The 14,811-nt window shown below is 42.1% G+C and overlaps 1 protein-coding gene across 3 annotated transcripts in view; it reads left to right on the top strand.

Annotated features, from left to right (window-relative positions):
* LOC141776786 (low-density lipoprotein receptor-related protein 8-like) overlaps positions 1–14,811 on the top strand; it is a 90,055-nt gene that overhangs the window by 21,376 nt on the left and 53,868 nt on the right. For all 3 annotated transcript variants that reach the window (XM_074650589.1, XM_074650588.1, XM_074650587.1), the window contains exon 4: positions 13,220–13,342. In XM_074650589.1, the coding sequence (XP_074506690.1) occupies positions 13,220–13,342 (123 nt within the window). The remainder of the gene's footprint in view (positions 1–13,219; positions 13,343–14,811) is intronic.

The following is a 14,811-nucleotide window of genomic DNA, read 5'->3' as shown; positions in this document are numbered from 1 at the left end:
TAGAAAGATTAATGTGTGTGCGCACATGCAAAAGTACAGTTACAGTGTGCGCTGGAGCGTAGGCACACTTCAGATGAAGTCAAGATGTTTTGTATTCCATCTTTTAAAGTGTATGCTCATACAGTATGAGTGCAGTTGCGCACTTAATTAATCAGTGAACTTGTGTTGTACTGTAAAGTTCAAACTCACAGTGCTCCCCCGAGATCTTCTGTTGAGCTTTGAAAGTTCTCGGCCTCTAATCTGTGAACTGGCATGTTGGCTTTTTAAGTTAGTTGTATCTTTGTAGTGAAAGCTTTTATTCCAGATTTCCTTTGCAACTTCAAATCTAATGTCATGTACAGGCGGCGATAGCCTAGATGTTACAGATGTGGTCTTTAGAGATTGGAGATTTGAGCTCTTCTTTGGGGAAAGTTAAACACTCTCCCTTTCCAAATAGTATCTGCCTTAAGCAAGCTTCTGCGCCACCGCAGCTGCTCAGTGCCTGATGTTTAAAACAGTACTTTTGCTGAACAGCTGTTGGTTTAAGGTGGCGATAACAGTTTGAATGTGAAGCAAGGCATCGCTGAGATGTGTGTGCTTCTAAGCTTCCCTGAATCATTTAAAGGTTAAAAAACTCACAGACTGATCAATACATCTCTGGGGAAAAGGTCTGGGTAGACCGCTGTGGCTGTGATGAGAAATACAAGACCTCAGAACTCAATAACACAAAGCAGACGTGTGCAACCTCCGCTGAGTGGGAAAGTTGCGTTCGCCAGGATATTGGTTTGACTGTGGTGTTTCAGGCCAGGCACTGGGAGCATCTGGCTGCTGTGTTGATTTGGAGTCATTTTCCACTGGAGCGTGCATGAGAGGCTCTGGAGGGAAGAGCAGCGGTGAAGGTGTCAGCTGTTTGGCTGAGAGACCCGTCCTCAAACTGAGCGTCTCCTTGTTTTCTACACCACATTATTACCAAAAACTGTGGGTGCAGGTGACAGATTGCACCAACCAGCTTGTCTCCTTTCATTTGGATGACACCTCAGTTGGAAGGTTACCAGCTGTACCCATTTATTACGTTTGTTTAATTGACAATGTATAATTATCTGCAAAGTAATAATTCCTTCTGCAAAGGCTTGTGAGTTTGTCAGAGAATCAGGCCTTTATGAAAATGAAGCTTTTCAACATTTTATCTTACCACAAGAGGCCCGTCCATCTGTCTATCCGGATTACTTATTAGAAAGTTTCCTGTTTTTCGGCTCATTTCCTGATAAGAGGATTTGGGGGTGTAATGCACTAGCTTCAACTGCGAAAAAAAAATGCACATTATCTGACCTTTTAGAAACAGCAGTAGGGGCTGGATCCTGCAAACACCTGCTGTTAAAACTTTGCCTGCTTCCGCCACTGCCCACCTTAACTAGATTCCTCTGCCAAAAAAATGTTTTTTTTGCTCAGTAATTGCTTGGCTCTTCATCACAGCTGCTCATATTTTTGAAGACGCAACTGTTCTCGCAGAAAAAACTACGGAAACATTGCCCTAGTTCAGGCAGGACATCAGGTGATTCTCACTTGAAACACGAATCACTGTCAGCACATGAAACAAGGCAGTTGACATGAGGTGTATCCCCGCAGTTCCTACCTGCTGCTCTGCTTCAGACTGGTTGTGCTGTTTACTCCCTCCACCATCACCCCCCCGTCTCCTGCGAGGTTCCTGTCGTCTATTTCTTGAGGCGTTTCTCTTTAAGCTATGTCTTCTGAACCTCAGCGATATGTGTCTGCGTGGCTCTGTTCTGACTCCCCAAGGCTTTGATTGTGCTCCCCGCTGAATCATTAGCAGGCTGCTGGAATTCATGCTGCGAACGCCCCAGAGAGCCGAACATGTACCGCCAAATATAACTGTATAACCACTTGTACAACAATTGTTTTAACTCCGTAATGAAATGTAAAATTCCTGGCTGAATCTAGGTTAGACTTTCCAGCAGAAGTGATAATTACATAGGATTGGGTGACATTACAGCTGGGTTGCATCACCGATGCTGCGTTAGAAATACCATGTCAGCTGTAAAGGAGGTACAGTACACTCTGAAATGTGTTGTACATTTTCTGATTCACCTTCCTCTGTCTGTTCTCGTCTCTATTGTTACATTCTGGTCTTATATAGTCATAAATATGCACTAAATAGGTCATATGGACTCTATCTCTATGATCACAGCCGTGTTCTCTGCTGATGAACCTGATGCCTCCGTGTTGTTATGGATACCATTCTACACTAATAACAGAAATGGAAATATCCGAGTTACAGCAGCTTAATGCATGTCACATGGTATTTCTCTATGGTAGAACAAAATGATAAACTTATGCAAGTATTGTTAGCTAATGTAGGTCAGTTCATTATCTGACTGCACTCGTCTCATTCGGCAGCCGATCATGAGTCACAGCGACCTACAAGACGTCCAGAGCGTTTCTACATCAACCAAACACGTCATTGAGCTAAACAGGGTTGGATTGCTTCCTCCTCTATGTTTAATAATTTAATAAACAATTTTATTTCCATCATTGATCATCTGATAGCAAGCCAGATTTATAACGGATCTAACTTCAGTCATGTCCAATCACTTTAAGGGCATAATCCTTCACATTTCTGTTACTTAATACAGCTATGTATTAAAGCTTCAGTAGGCGACAAGTTTTTGGCATCATTGGGCAAAAAATTCACAATCACCTTTCAGCTTATTGTAATTCAAGTGTTCTGAGAGACTTCTGCACCTCCTCATGGCTCTGTTTTCAGGCTTTAAAGCATCTAGCCTGTGACGGGAGACTTTGGCCAATTACAGGTCATTTCAGAGAGAGAGCGTTCCTATTGGCTGTGCTTCGGCTGGTGGGCGGTGCTTGGTATTTCCTCAACTGTTCTCAACATGGCTGCCAGGTCACAAACTTTCTCATTTTACAGCTAAACAGTACACTACAAGATGTTTCTGAAAACATTTGAGGCGAGAAATAGGCATTACAGTAACAGAATATTGATTCATGTTTGATCAGCGCTGCCTAGTTTGACTGTTTGCTCTGAGTTTGCGAGTGATTGACAGCCGGCTCTCATAGACAGCAGCTGGACGGCAGACTCCAGCTCGGCTCTGATCGGTTGTTTTCCTCCGGTCTGTGAAATCTTGCAGATGCATTTAGGAGCACCGGATGACACAGAGGAACATGTTTTTTTTCAGATTACCTTTCTCATGCACTACTGTCAGGATATAGTGACTGTTTTATAAAAATAAGTTTTTTTTAATCATATTTGCTCCATTTCTACCCACTGCAGCTTTAATAAATGGTGTTAGGAGAGTGAACAGTAAACCGTGAAGCTGATATTGATTAGATAAAATTACAATTAACGACGCTGGATTAAATACATGAATTGTTTCCTGTGAAGGCAATTTGAAATCCTGCACGCCAATAGCAGACTCCGCCACTAACAATGAAAGCCGCTATACAGATCAATCAAATGGCTATTGTTGTGAAAAACAGAGACCGTAGATAATATCTAAAATGGTTTTCATTTCATGAAATTTAAGGATTACAATTTAACTATGTAACATGCTGCATGTAAAGAAAACACAACAGTGCCACAGTATTCTGTTGTTTTCATCATTTACATGTGACACTGTCGCTATAAACTTACTGGACCTACACTGGTTGAAGTTCCCGTCTGCTGTAGCTTGATAGTAAATTCAACACACTGGGGAGCTGGAAACCAGGAAACCAGTGTATGCAAACATTTTTGCTATGTCCAGAATCCTGACGTTTTACCAGCCATTCATATTTTCCCTTTCACCCTTGACAAAACTTGATTTAAACAGAGTGTTCAGCTTGTTTGACTGCATAGGGTCCTCTGCAGCTTTGGCCTGCCCAGTAGTCTGTATAATGGAACAGTGTGTCCCAGCGAAGATGCCAGGCTGTGCTCGCTCCATATGAGCACGCACAGCGAAAAGAAGTGGACCGTCCCGTGAGCATGAATAAAAGAATTGCATTGAAGCTTGAAAACAGTTTGATGAATCAAGACTCGCTCTGAATGTCGATGTCCTTGTTTGCCTTCTCACAGACGCCGGTGGTGTACAACCACCTGTACCGCTGTCTGATATTGCTCTGTCATACTTCAGACATCGAGGTAAATCTCTCGGGGGTTTAGCCGAGCTGAACCAAACCGTCTTCAGTATAAATCACTCTCCGGCTGCCTAGAAGGAACTAAGGCGCTCAGCTAGCTTACGCTGCCCGGTCTCTCCTCTTCGGTCAGGGGGTGTTTGTGCCAATGTGACCTGACAGGGGGAGAAAAAAATATGTCTTTTAGCAGGCTGAGAGCTATAATTAGCACAGTATGTGACTTTGGCCAGTACACAAGGTCAGAAGAAATGCTGGGCAGTAAACAGCACCAAGTAGCCTGAATGTATTGTGATGCACACCTGACAGCATCATCTTTATTATGATTGTTTATAGCCATTGGTACTTTTTTTAAAGCATATTCCAGACAGTTTTGCTGTTTTAATGATATTGATAAGAAACAAAACAATGACAGGTGGTGGAGTAAGGATATGAGGTGGTTTATCAAGGTCACTTTTCAGTTCAGTTCCGTTCAAAACACTTAAAGCTGAGGTTGGAGCAAATATGGTTTCAAAGTTATTTTTATAAAACGGTCACTATATCCTGACAGTAGTGCATGAGACAGGTAATCTTCTAATGGCATCTGCAAGAGTTCACAGACCAGAGGAAAACAATCAATCAGAGCCGAGCTGGAGTCTCTCCGTCTCTGAGCAGCTGTCAATTACTCGCAAACTCTGACCAAACAGTCAATCTAGGCAGCGCTGATCAAATATGAATCAATATTCTGTTACTGTAATGCAAATAAAATGTTTTCAGAAACATCTTGTAGCTGTAAAATGACAATGTTTGTGACTTGGCCGCCATGTTCAGATCAGTTCATGAAATACCAACACCAACCGGAGCACACTTTCTCATTTTACAGCTAAACAGTACACTACAAGATGTTTCTGAAAACATTTGAGGAGAGAAATACGCATTACAGTAACAGAATATTCATTCATATTTGATCCGCGCTGCCTAGTTTGACCGTTTGTGAGTGATTGACAGCTGCCTCTGTTGAACGAACAGCCAGTAGGAACGCTCTCTCTCTGAAATGACCTGTGATTGGCCAAAGTCTCCCATCACGGGCTGGATTTTTTAAAGCCTGAAAACAGAGCCATGAGGAGGTGAAGAAGTCTAGTTATCTCTCAGAACACTTGAATTATAATATGCTGAAAGGTTATTATGGAATGTTTGCCCAATAATGCCAAAAATATTCTGCCTACTGCAGGTTTAATTCGTTCATCAGGGGGCAATTTGAGGCAAGCAGGGCTGCAAAAACAACAGCACACAAACAATTCATTCACACACATGTACTGTAAAACTATCTAGAAAAAATCATCATATAATCATCATCTGGCCAATGAGACTAATTCAATTTAATTCATATAGCCTTAAATCATCTTCGATTTAGATAAGGAAAAATACAAATTTGCTTATGATGTAAACAAAATTAGATGTAATTACGTTTGCGGCCCAAATTGGGTTTACCATAAGAGGTTAAGCAATCTGTTGCCATATCTACCTAATTTAATCTGTAACATTTGATTTGCTCAATTTGTCCAAAAGGTTAAAAAGGTTCAGCGAGGGAGAGAGAGAGAGATTTAATCTGTAGATGCCACTACTCTGTGGCTCTGTGTTGCTAGATCAATACTCTATCAACCAGCGCTGAGTTAGAGCTCAGTCCCATTTGGCTTTTTGTCTTCCTGTTGGTTCCAGAGGCTCACCGCTCTCCACACAGACCTGACTGACAGGAGACGATACTTAGCGACTTCCAGATAACGGGGTGGAATAAACGGGAGAAATCACTTTAATTCACCTATGTGGAGCTTCTGCTGCAGGTATACAATATCAGAGATATAATAAAATATGAATTAGAAATGTTCTGCCCATACATCTGCCGCTTCTAGCAAACCTCAGCACTCAAATTAGCCTAATTAGATTCTATAATCATGCGCAAAAGCAATTTCAAGAACAGCTTGTCCCGAATCTTGTTGATGCCACGCTGTATTTTGTATGCTACCATGGTATTCCATTAATTTTAGGAGGTTTAGTCATTTGCATGGTGGTTTAAGCCAACAGGATACATTATGTTTCCTGCTTCGACAACACTCCCTACTTCACTCTGAGCTAATGAGGCCATTTGTCTTCTAATGCCCAGGAGAATGTGCTTATCACTGCATTACCTATTAAGCTTCTCATGGCCTCCAAATGGAAAGAGCTGTCATTAATATCCTTCATGGTAAAAAAAAAAAAAAGTTTCTTCAAGGGGTTAGGGAGTGCGTGTGTGTGTGAGAATGTCAGATGACTGAAAGGCTGTCTGCCGATCTGCTCTTGAACATCGCTGAATGATTGAGTGAGCTCAGTTCAGGGCACATTAAAATGTACATCCAGGAGGAGCCTTATACTCACATATACATATTCACATTAAGGTTTCATCAGGTCATCAGAGTTTTTGAAGCTTCCTAGTTGGTATTTTGTACCACTATTTAATACCTTTTACCTCTTTTGACACCAAAGAAATCTAGAGAAAGAAGTTTGCCGTCAAATGATATTCTTGTCACACTGCAAAATACTCAATTTACTTAAAGTTGGAGAACTTTTATGGCCTGAATGGACACAAAACTATCTTGGTAAAATAGTCCGTACAAAAGATAAATATACATCTGGTTCTTTAATAAAACTTTGGCGGTACAAGCCTGTGTAGATAAAAAATACTAGGGCTGGGACAATACACCTATCTCCTGATTCGATTCTATCATATCATGATACTTGGGTGCCGATTCGATATGTACTGCGATTTTTAAGTATTGTGTTTCGATATTACAATTTATTGCGATTTTTGTTAACTTTTTTAACACTAGACCATGGGAAAAAGTTGAATCGTTACCGCAATACGATAACGTTTCCTGTCCATGACAGAGTTAGCATGCAGCTTTAGCCATGATGTCTAGTTCTGCTTTTCCTGACAATGTTTGAAACCCAAAGTGTTTCCATACTTTACTCTATGTGTAGTGTTTACCACTTTGGATTTAACATACGAGGCTGCAGGTCGTAGCCAAGCAGACCCTCCGGCGTTTTCTGCTGTGTCGTTTCGGCTCACTGCGGCTGGCTATGTTTTGTTTTGGTGACGGAACAAATATGACATCATGTTACTCAGACTACAATAGTAAAAGCGGTAACTTCCTTCTACCTCCGCATAGACTCAAATGAAGCAGATATATCGATTCTGGCATTAAAAAATCTTTGGGCAATGGAAGCGTTCTGGTTTCCATTTGCAGTCTGAGTAGTATTGACCAATCACGTTTGAGCAGGCTTTGGTTGAATGCAGGTAAATGATTTGTGTGGAAAGTAAAAGAGGCGGAACACATTGGCTGAAATGTAATCTGGGAACCCGCCGGCTGTCGTCTAACAGTGATTTCGCTTATTATTGGTTTGAAATTAGCTTGTAAACTTGTGAAACGATGCGGTCATTCACGTCGTCTCTCAACTCCAACGCCAGTCTTGCATCTCAAGTTGCTAATCGGACTGTAAACAATGAGCAGCGCATGAAAGGGGAAGTCTTGGCCTGGATATCTGCTGGCTACATCTGAACCCCAGAAATATAGCCCCTTGCCCCTAAAGGCTTATCCGTCGTCAGACCGATAGCCAATGGGTTCCGAGATTGTGGACTGACTGACCGACCAACCAAGAGACTGACACTGCCAACCCTATAGCCACGCCGCTAGCTTGGTTAAAAATGTTGAAAGCTGGTTGACAGCTCCTCAAGGCAGGATAAAGCAGATTTCATTGCAGTTTTTACACTCCGACACCCCTTAAGCTGCTGAGGAAAATCATACTTCAGTCACATCAGTGGGGAACAAAACTGACGTCTCCATATCTGACAATCATATAAAGCTCAGCATCAACCCAATGTAACTGCAAACCCGCCAAAACTGTATATATATATAGGTCTACCACCATGCACATCCACATGAGTTGCGTTTAAGAAAGATGAAAAGGATTAGAAGCGGTGAAATGTTGACAACATCGGCCCAGGAGGGTAAAGCTCCAGGTGGGGTTGTCGGAGCGTGGAGCTCCTTCCCACTGTACCTCCTCCAGGAGACATAACATGGCTGGGTGAACTCCCCTGTGCAGGGCCCTCATTCTGTCTGTGTCACATCCCATTTGTAATGCTCACGATAGGAAACTCACACAACACTGAATCGCTGTTGTTGTTGCCTTTTCTTCGATTTTTCTCAGATGCACCGGAGCTGTGTGTAAAAGTCTACCACTTATAGTCGACCAGGGAGACACAGTGTGTTTATGTGTGTGTGGTTGAGAGAGAGTTTTACATGTGCAGTGCATGTCCTAGAGATTAACGTTGAGTAAGTGCTATCCTTGCCATCTACAGTAATATTGCCTGTTTTTATACAGTATCACACTTTCCATTAGGATTTCATAAAGCATTATTAACTGCGTGTGTCGCTCTCCATCTCTGCCGCTATTACTCACTTCTGCCGTTTCTCGCCTTTCTATCTAACGGCTTGCCTTCTTCTCATTCTCCTGTCACTTTCCCCCTTCAGCCCCCCGCGAGCCCAACATTTTAAAACCTCTCCTAATTAAAACAGAAAGTCATTCCTAGCAGATGGCATGAGCTAGCCTAGGTAATTATTGCCAAGTGAACCATGGCCCCTGTAGACCTCGACTGCAATGAGTAGCGGGCTCAGTTGGATTGGGTAAGAAGCTCAGATTCTCGGAGAGAAACCGCACATCTGACCTGCGGAGGCCGAGTAGCGGATGAACGGGAGATTTTCAAGGTCTTTGTCATGCGATCAAATAAAGCCTTAAGCACAGTCTTAACCAGCACACACTGCACTGCTTTAGATTCCCAATTCTGCCCTCATCATCTCTCTTTTCATCTCATGGGAGTCAAATTAATTAATTAATTTAATAAGAATTTGAATGTGTTTTCTTCCAGAATTTATAGAATCGTATGAATCTAATTATTCTGTTTCCTGTAAACCTGGTGTTGCGCCTCAAGGTCTCTCGTGTGCGTCTTACCGCGCCACACCTACTTACACGACTGATAAATAGGTTTTGAAAATATGTATGCTTTATGTGAATACGTGTGCTTGTGCGTGTTGCAGGAAGCACACCACTAATGAGTTTATACACTTGAGGGAGGTGTTGGTTAAAAGGATGTCACAATCCTCGTTTACCCCATAATCATCTGTCTTCACCTTTTAACAAAGGCCCACATTCCTGCTCTCTAATGAGGACACAAGTGGCACTTAAGCTGCACTCCGGAAAACCTACGCGCGTTATGCAAGCTTAGAAAAACAACCATCAAAAATGTGTTTATGTTTTTTTGTGGTGACAAACTGCGAGGCTTGGGGTTGAGACATAAAGGAACAAAGGGAGGAGGGGTGATGTTTGTCTCAGTATTGTAATGGGGTCAGTTCATTACGTTTTTTGCACACAAGGAGGCGAGAAAGAATGTTAATTTACATTTTTGAAGTGAAATGAAACGAGGGTCGCTGATTGTGGTTACAGGCTGGAAACACATTTACCGCTGAAAACACGTGTCCTATTAGAGGAACTCTATTAGACATTTCATAATTTCTTTTCATAGCGTCAACAAGCCGAGATGAGCCGTTATCGGTTTGACTTTGGCACTCTGACACGGGAGATAATTGAGAACGGGGCAATTAAACAAGATTTAGAATTAGAGACAAGCAGTTTCTAATCGGAGTGCTTCTCGGTGGCAGGCTATCCTGAAAGAATAAAAAAAGAATTACAATCGCGTCATAGATAAGTGACCCATACTGTAAAGTTTTATGCGCATTGAAAGACAGCCAGAGGAAACAAGACAGATGGGTGACACAAGGGGTCTATAGCTGGACATGTTCCCTTCACTTTTCAAAATCCACCTTTTGCCCTCCTGACTACATGAACAGGTTTACAGTTTGATTGACTCATTGGAATTCCTCTCAGTCCTTACTGTCCAGCTGTCATAACTGAGACAAGCTCTATGTTAAACATATAACATGGTATAAGCCCATATAGGTAGTACAGGTAAGACAGTAGTATCGATCAATCAAAGATGAGGCAGTAAAGGAGAGTGCAATTGATACAAGAATTGATTGATTTTGTAGACACAAATTCAACATTATTGTTTTAGCAGCCTGTTGCAACAGCTGAATGATCTTAAGTTCAAGTGTAAAGTCAACACACAGAGCTACATTGTATTTCGTTCGTTTCAAACCAAACTTGCCAGGGTTTCTGGAAAAGCCACTGCAAACTAATGAGAGAGAGTTACAGGAGACTTTTTCATTTTAAAAGGAGAAAGTAATACAACATGTTTGTGATTTATGATTTTGGTTATTTGGTTACTTATCGATTGCCTCTGTTACAGTTGTATAGTTTTTTACTAAGTTAAGGATAGCTGGGTCACACATAAGTATGGTCATTAATATCTTCATTAACAAAAGTCTCTGGAAACCCTCAATCTTTTGGAAAAGATTTGGCCGAAGTCAACACCTTTTAAAAAACCTTCTTCACCCACAAAATTACCATTTGTATCATCAATTTGTACCATCAATTACTCTCCGCATGTTACCTTGCATTCTTGAAGAAAACGTTGTTTTTCTTGCATGCCTCCACAGTGAATGGAGAAAACCAAGCTTGTGCCGGAAGTGTTTTAAATAGTAAGATTTTGTCGAAAGTACATGTGTTTATGAAGTAGTGAGCATACGAATGGATAAATGAGAATTTGATTATACTGCACGAGTTGTGTGAGAGTTTGTTAATTGATTTTTTGATATAGTTTTGCTGTATCAAAAACCTAAACCTGGTCTCCATTTACTTTAATTCATCAAGGATTTACTCTGTTTCCGGATTCTCCGTTCACCGTGGATGCATGCGAGATAAACTAAGTTTTCTTCAAGAATTCACGGTAACAGAGTGAGTAATTAATATATGAATAGTCATTTTGTGGGTGAAGAATTTTCCTTTAACGTTTGCAAGCTTCCGTTACAAGCAACAAAGTGAGGTCAGCAGCAAATTTCCATCTCAAATGAATGCAGCTTAAAAGCTGTTCTGACATCGGACAGGTGTGTGTGTGTGTGTGTGTGTGTGTGCGTGTGTGTGTGTGTGTAGGGGGGGTTTCTGAAGCTATTTAAACATTGATAAGTAGTACTGATGAAGCGTACTGGCAGCTTAATTGTAACTGTACAAAACAATACAGAGTGTGCATATCAGTGTCACGAACGTTACAGGATGTCGTCTGCAACATCTTGCTCATTAGTCTTTACCGCTTTTCTAACCATTCCACCATGACGGCAGTTAATGAGGAATGATTCGCACCTACATTTAAAGTTCTGTCTTTACTCTATGTTGTAACTAACTTGTATGGTGCAACCCATTTTGGCTAAGTTAAAGCTTCAGTGGGTAGAAATGGAGCAAATATGATTAAAAACGGTCAATATATCCTGACAATAGTTCATGAGACCGGTAATCTGAAAAAAATCATGTGCCTCTGTGTCCTCCGTTGTCCTCCGTTGCTCCTAATGGCATCTGCAAGATTTCACAGACCGGAGAAAAACAACCAATCAGAGCTGATCTGGAGCCTTGACATCTCTGAGCAGCTGCCACTCACTTGCAAACTCCGATCAAACGGTCAAACTAGGCAGCGCTGATCAAATATGAATCAATATTCTGTTACTGTAATGCCTATTTCTCTCCTCAAATGTTTTCAGAAACATCTTGTAGTGTACTGTTTAGCTGTAAAATGAGAAAGTTTGTGACCCGGCAGCCATGTTGAGATCAAGTTGAGGAAAAACCGAGCACCGCCCTCCAGCCGGAGCACAGCCAATAGGAACGCTCTCTCTCTGAAATGACCTGTGATTGGCCAAAGTCTCCCGTCACGGGCTAGATTTCTTAAACCCTGAAAACAGAGCCATGAGGAGGTGCAGAAGTCTAGTTATCTCTCAGAACACTTGAATTACAATATGCTGAAAGGTTATTATGGTATTTTTGCCCAATGATGCCAAAAACTATTCTGCCCACTGCAGGTTTAAAGTAATACTCCTCCACTGTGTTCAAACTAACGCTGTGTTACAAATTACATACTGGCACTTTTTTTCTCTTTGATACCAAGGTCAAGATAGAGCAGGAGTTGGAGAAGTGAGAGCAGAGTTAGATTTATATGAACACAGCAAACACAGACTCTTCCCTTACAGCCCCTCAGCTGAGCTTAAGCTCCCTGCACATCTCTAAACGCTATATCTAATTTGCAGCATCAGAGCCAAGATGGGGCCAGTTTAGGAACAGTCGTGGCTGTGTAACAACACCAGCCCAGAGAGCTCAGCTGAGGGCCTTTTAGCCAATGATTTATTAGACCGTACTGCAGGTTCTCCTGGTGTAACAGGCTGAGGAAATTGAATGGCTCTGACCTCTGTCTGCTTCTGGCTCACTGGCCAAGCTTAAAGCCTGGATGCTACAGGTGGAGAGTGTTTTTTTTTGTGTTTCTCTTTGAACACTGTGGGGTTAGCACGATTTCGGTAGCAACCGTGATGAGCTCTGGGCTGTTAACGTGAAAGTTTTGATCACTCAGTTTTCTTCTTACTGCTTAAACGGGTCTTTTTCCTGACATGTTTTTGATTTCCAATTCCCTGCACGCTTGACATGTTTATCAGCCCGTGGCCTCGCTGGCTTGTAGCTTTCTGTGGTAAACAGGTTTGGGAGGTAAAAGGTTTAACCTCCCTGAGCTCGCGGTGTTCAGCAATCAGCATCCATTTCACTGCTCTGTGATGGAAAACCTGAAGGAGAGATTAGACTTTTGGAGAGCAGCAGATGAAGGGAGGGGGGAGAGGGAGACGGCACAATGCATGAAGAGTGAAGAAAAAAAAAGGCAAAGTGGAGATAATTAATGAGAGACAGGGCTGCATAGGAATGATGTGAGAGATGATGAGCCTGATCACCTCTGATGAGACGGATGATTACTGGGATTCAGATAATGTGACCAGTTGCATGACAGAGATTAAACCCTTCTGCAGACGGACCATGCTCTCATCACGCTTTCTAGTCTCACTGTTATTCTCTGTCTGTGTTTTTCTCTGTCTCGCTCTCTGAGCAGCCAGGAAGACATGTGCCCCCGCGGAGTTCGCCTGCTTAAATGGCCAGTGTGTCCCGGGACGTTGGCGATGCGACGGGGAGCCAGAGTGTCCCGATGGCTCTGATGAGGCAGAGGAGACGTGCAGTAAGTGAAACCAGTCAGCTGCTCACATCAAGGACATCTTTAAAGGATACTTCCGTTCTATTTCAAACTTATTTTCGTAGGCGTGACCATGGTTCTGTTATGAATGTCATCCTCTCCAAAGTGTCCAACAATCAGCCGTGTTGTAAACAAGCCCCAGTGGGTCCCAACATGAAGGTCATGACCCTCATAAGAGGTTGTGAGATTAATGTAAGGAGTTGTTAGATGACGACTGGGTTAGAAAATAGAAAAAAAAACGTGATTCTGCTACATAGAATTGTGTTTATTTTTTCAGACTTTAATCCTTGCTTTTGTTTTGTGAAATACTGCAACGTTTTATCTCTTCAGGCGTATATCTTCATCTCTTCCCGTTAAAATGTCACAAGCAAAAAATATATATAAACGGCTATATTTGGAGGTTCAAGTAAAATGTAATGCACCCATAATGTCAGTTATATAATCCCTCTTTGCACGGGAAAACTGTGCAATTACCGTAAGCAGTTCATACATTAGATCAAAGCCACACCAGGATAAATAAACGGGTGGTTTAGATAATAACTATACCGTTCCCCTTCACTTTTTCTTTCAAATACGTTTGGCTGAAACCTGTATGATTGTCAGTCTACTTGTGCTTCTTTCCCATCGGACTTCTTTTTAGTGATGTCACTGCATTACCAGATCTCAGCAAGTAACTTCATGTGATTATTGATAGAAATCATGGACAAAACTAGTGATATAAGAACCAGGCTGTAGAAAACTGGAATTTCCCTTTCTCTGAATTGATGACTGTGTTGCTTTTTATTGCAACTGGAGCATCTACAGTAAGAGGCACAGTGGGATGTACTGTTACAGTTGATCCAAATTTTTACACTAAGAAAAGAAATAACTGTGTCTGGCTAAATAATGTGGTGGTGTTTTCCGTGTTGCACCTGGATATGATGTCACACCTTCATCTCGGTCGTTTTCAACAAGATTTAATTTGAACCTGTATTCACGTTGCTGATTTACCTTGTTATCTCGGCTCCGGCAGCCGTTGCGCCGCCTCGCCTGCCTCCACTCGCCCACACACTTCGGTACTCAATGCTGTCTGATGGAGAGTGCATAGAAAGGCCTCGATTACCTCTCTGCCAAGCTGTTAGAGCCGAGGATCTCTGGCTGGCTCACTTAGAGCCTGTGCCAGTCTAGCGCACCCACACACAGGCCCTGATGGGGGGTTAGGTGAGTCGACTTCTCCACAACCAACCAAGCAGGGCCTCGAGTGTGGGAGGCTTGAACCACGTATTAATTGTTTTTTTCCCCTTACTTTAATGCTAATTTAGTTTTCTCCCATGGCTGCTTGCGTCTCTCTTGGGGTTACGGATATCAGATGGAGCTGAAAGCACAGCGTTGATAAATAATGATGTCTTAGGGAAAAGCACTGGAATATAACACCAGAAATTAGTTATACTGAACCGTCGTTTCACCAGGTCTTC

The sequence above is a fragment of the Sebastes fasciatus genome, chromosome 11 (assembly GCF_043250625.1).
Source record: "Sebastes fasciatus isolate fSebFas1 chromosome 11, fSebFas1.pri, whole genome shotgun sequence".
Taxonomy (NCBI): domain Eukaryota; kingdom Metazoa; phylum Chordata; class Actinopteri; order Perciformes; family Sebastidae; genus Sebastes; species Sebastes fasciatus.
The sequence above is the reverse complement of the archived record's forward strand: the minus strand, read 5'-3'. Positions and strand labels throughout refer to the sequence as shown.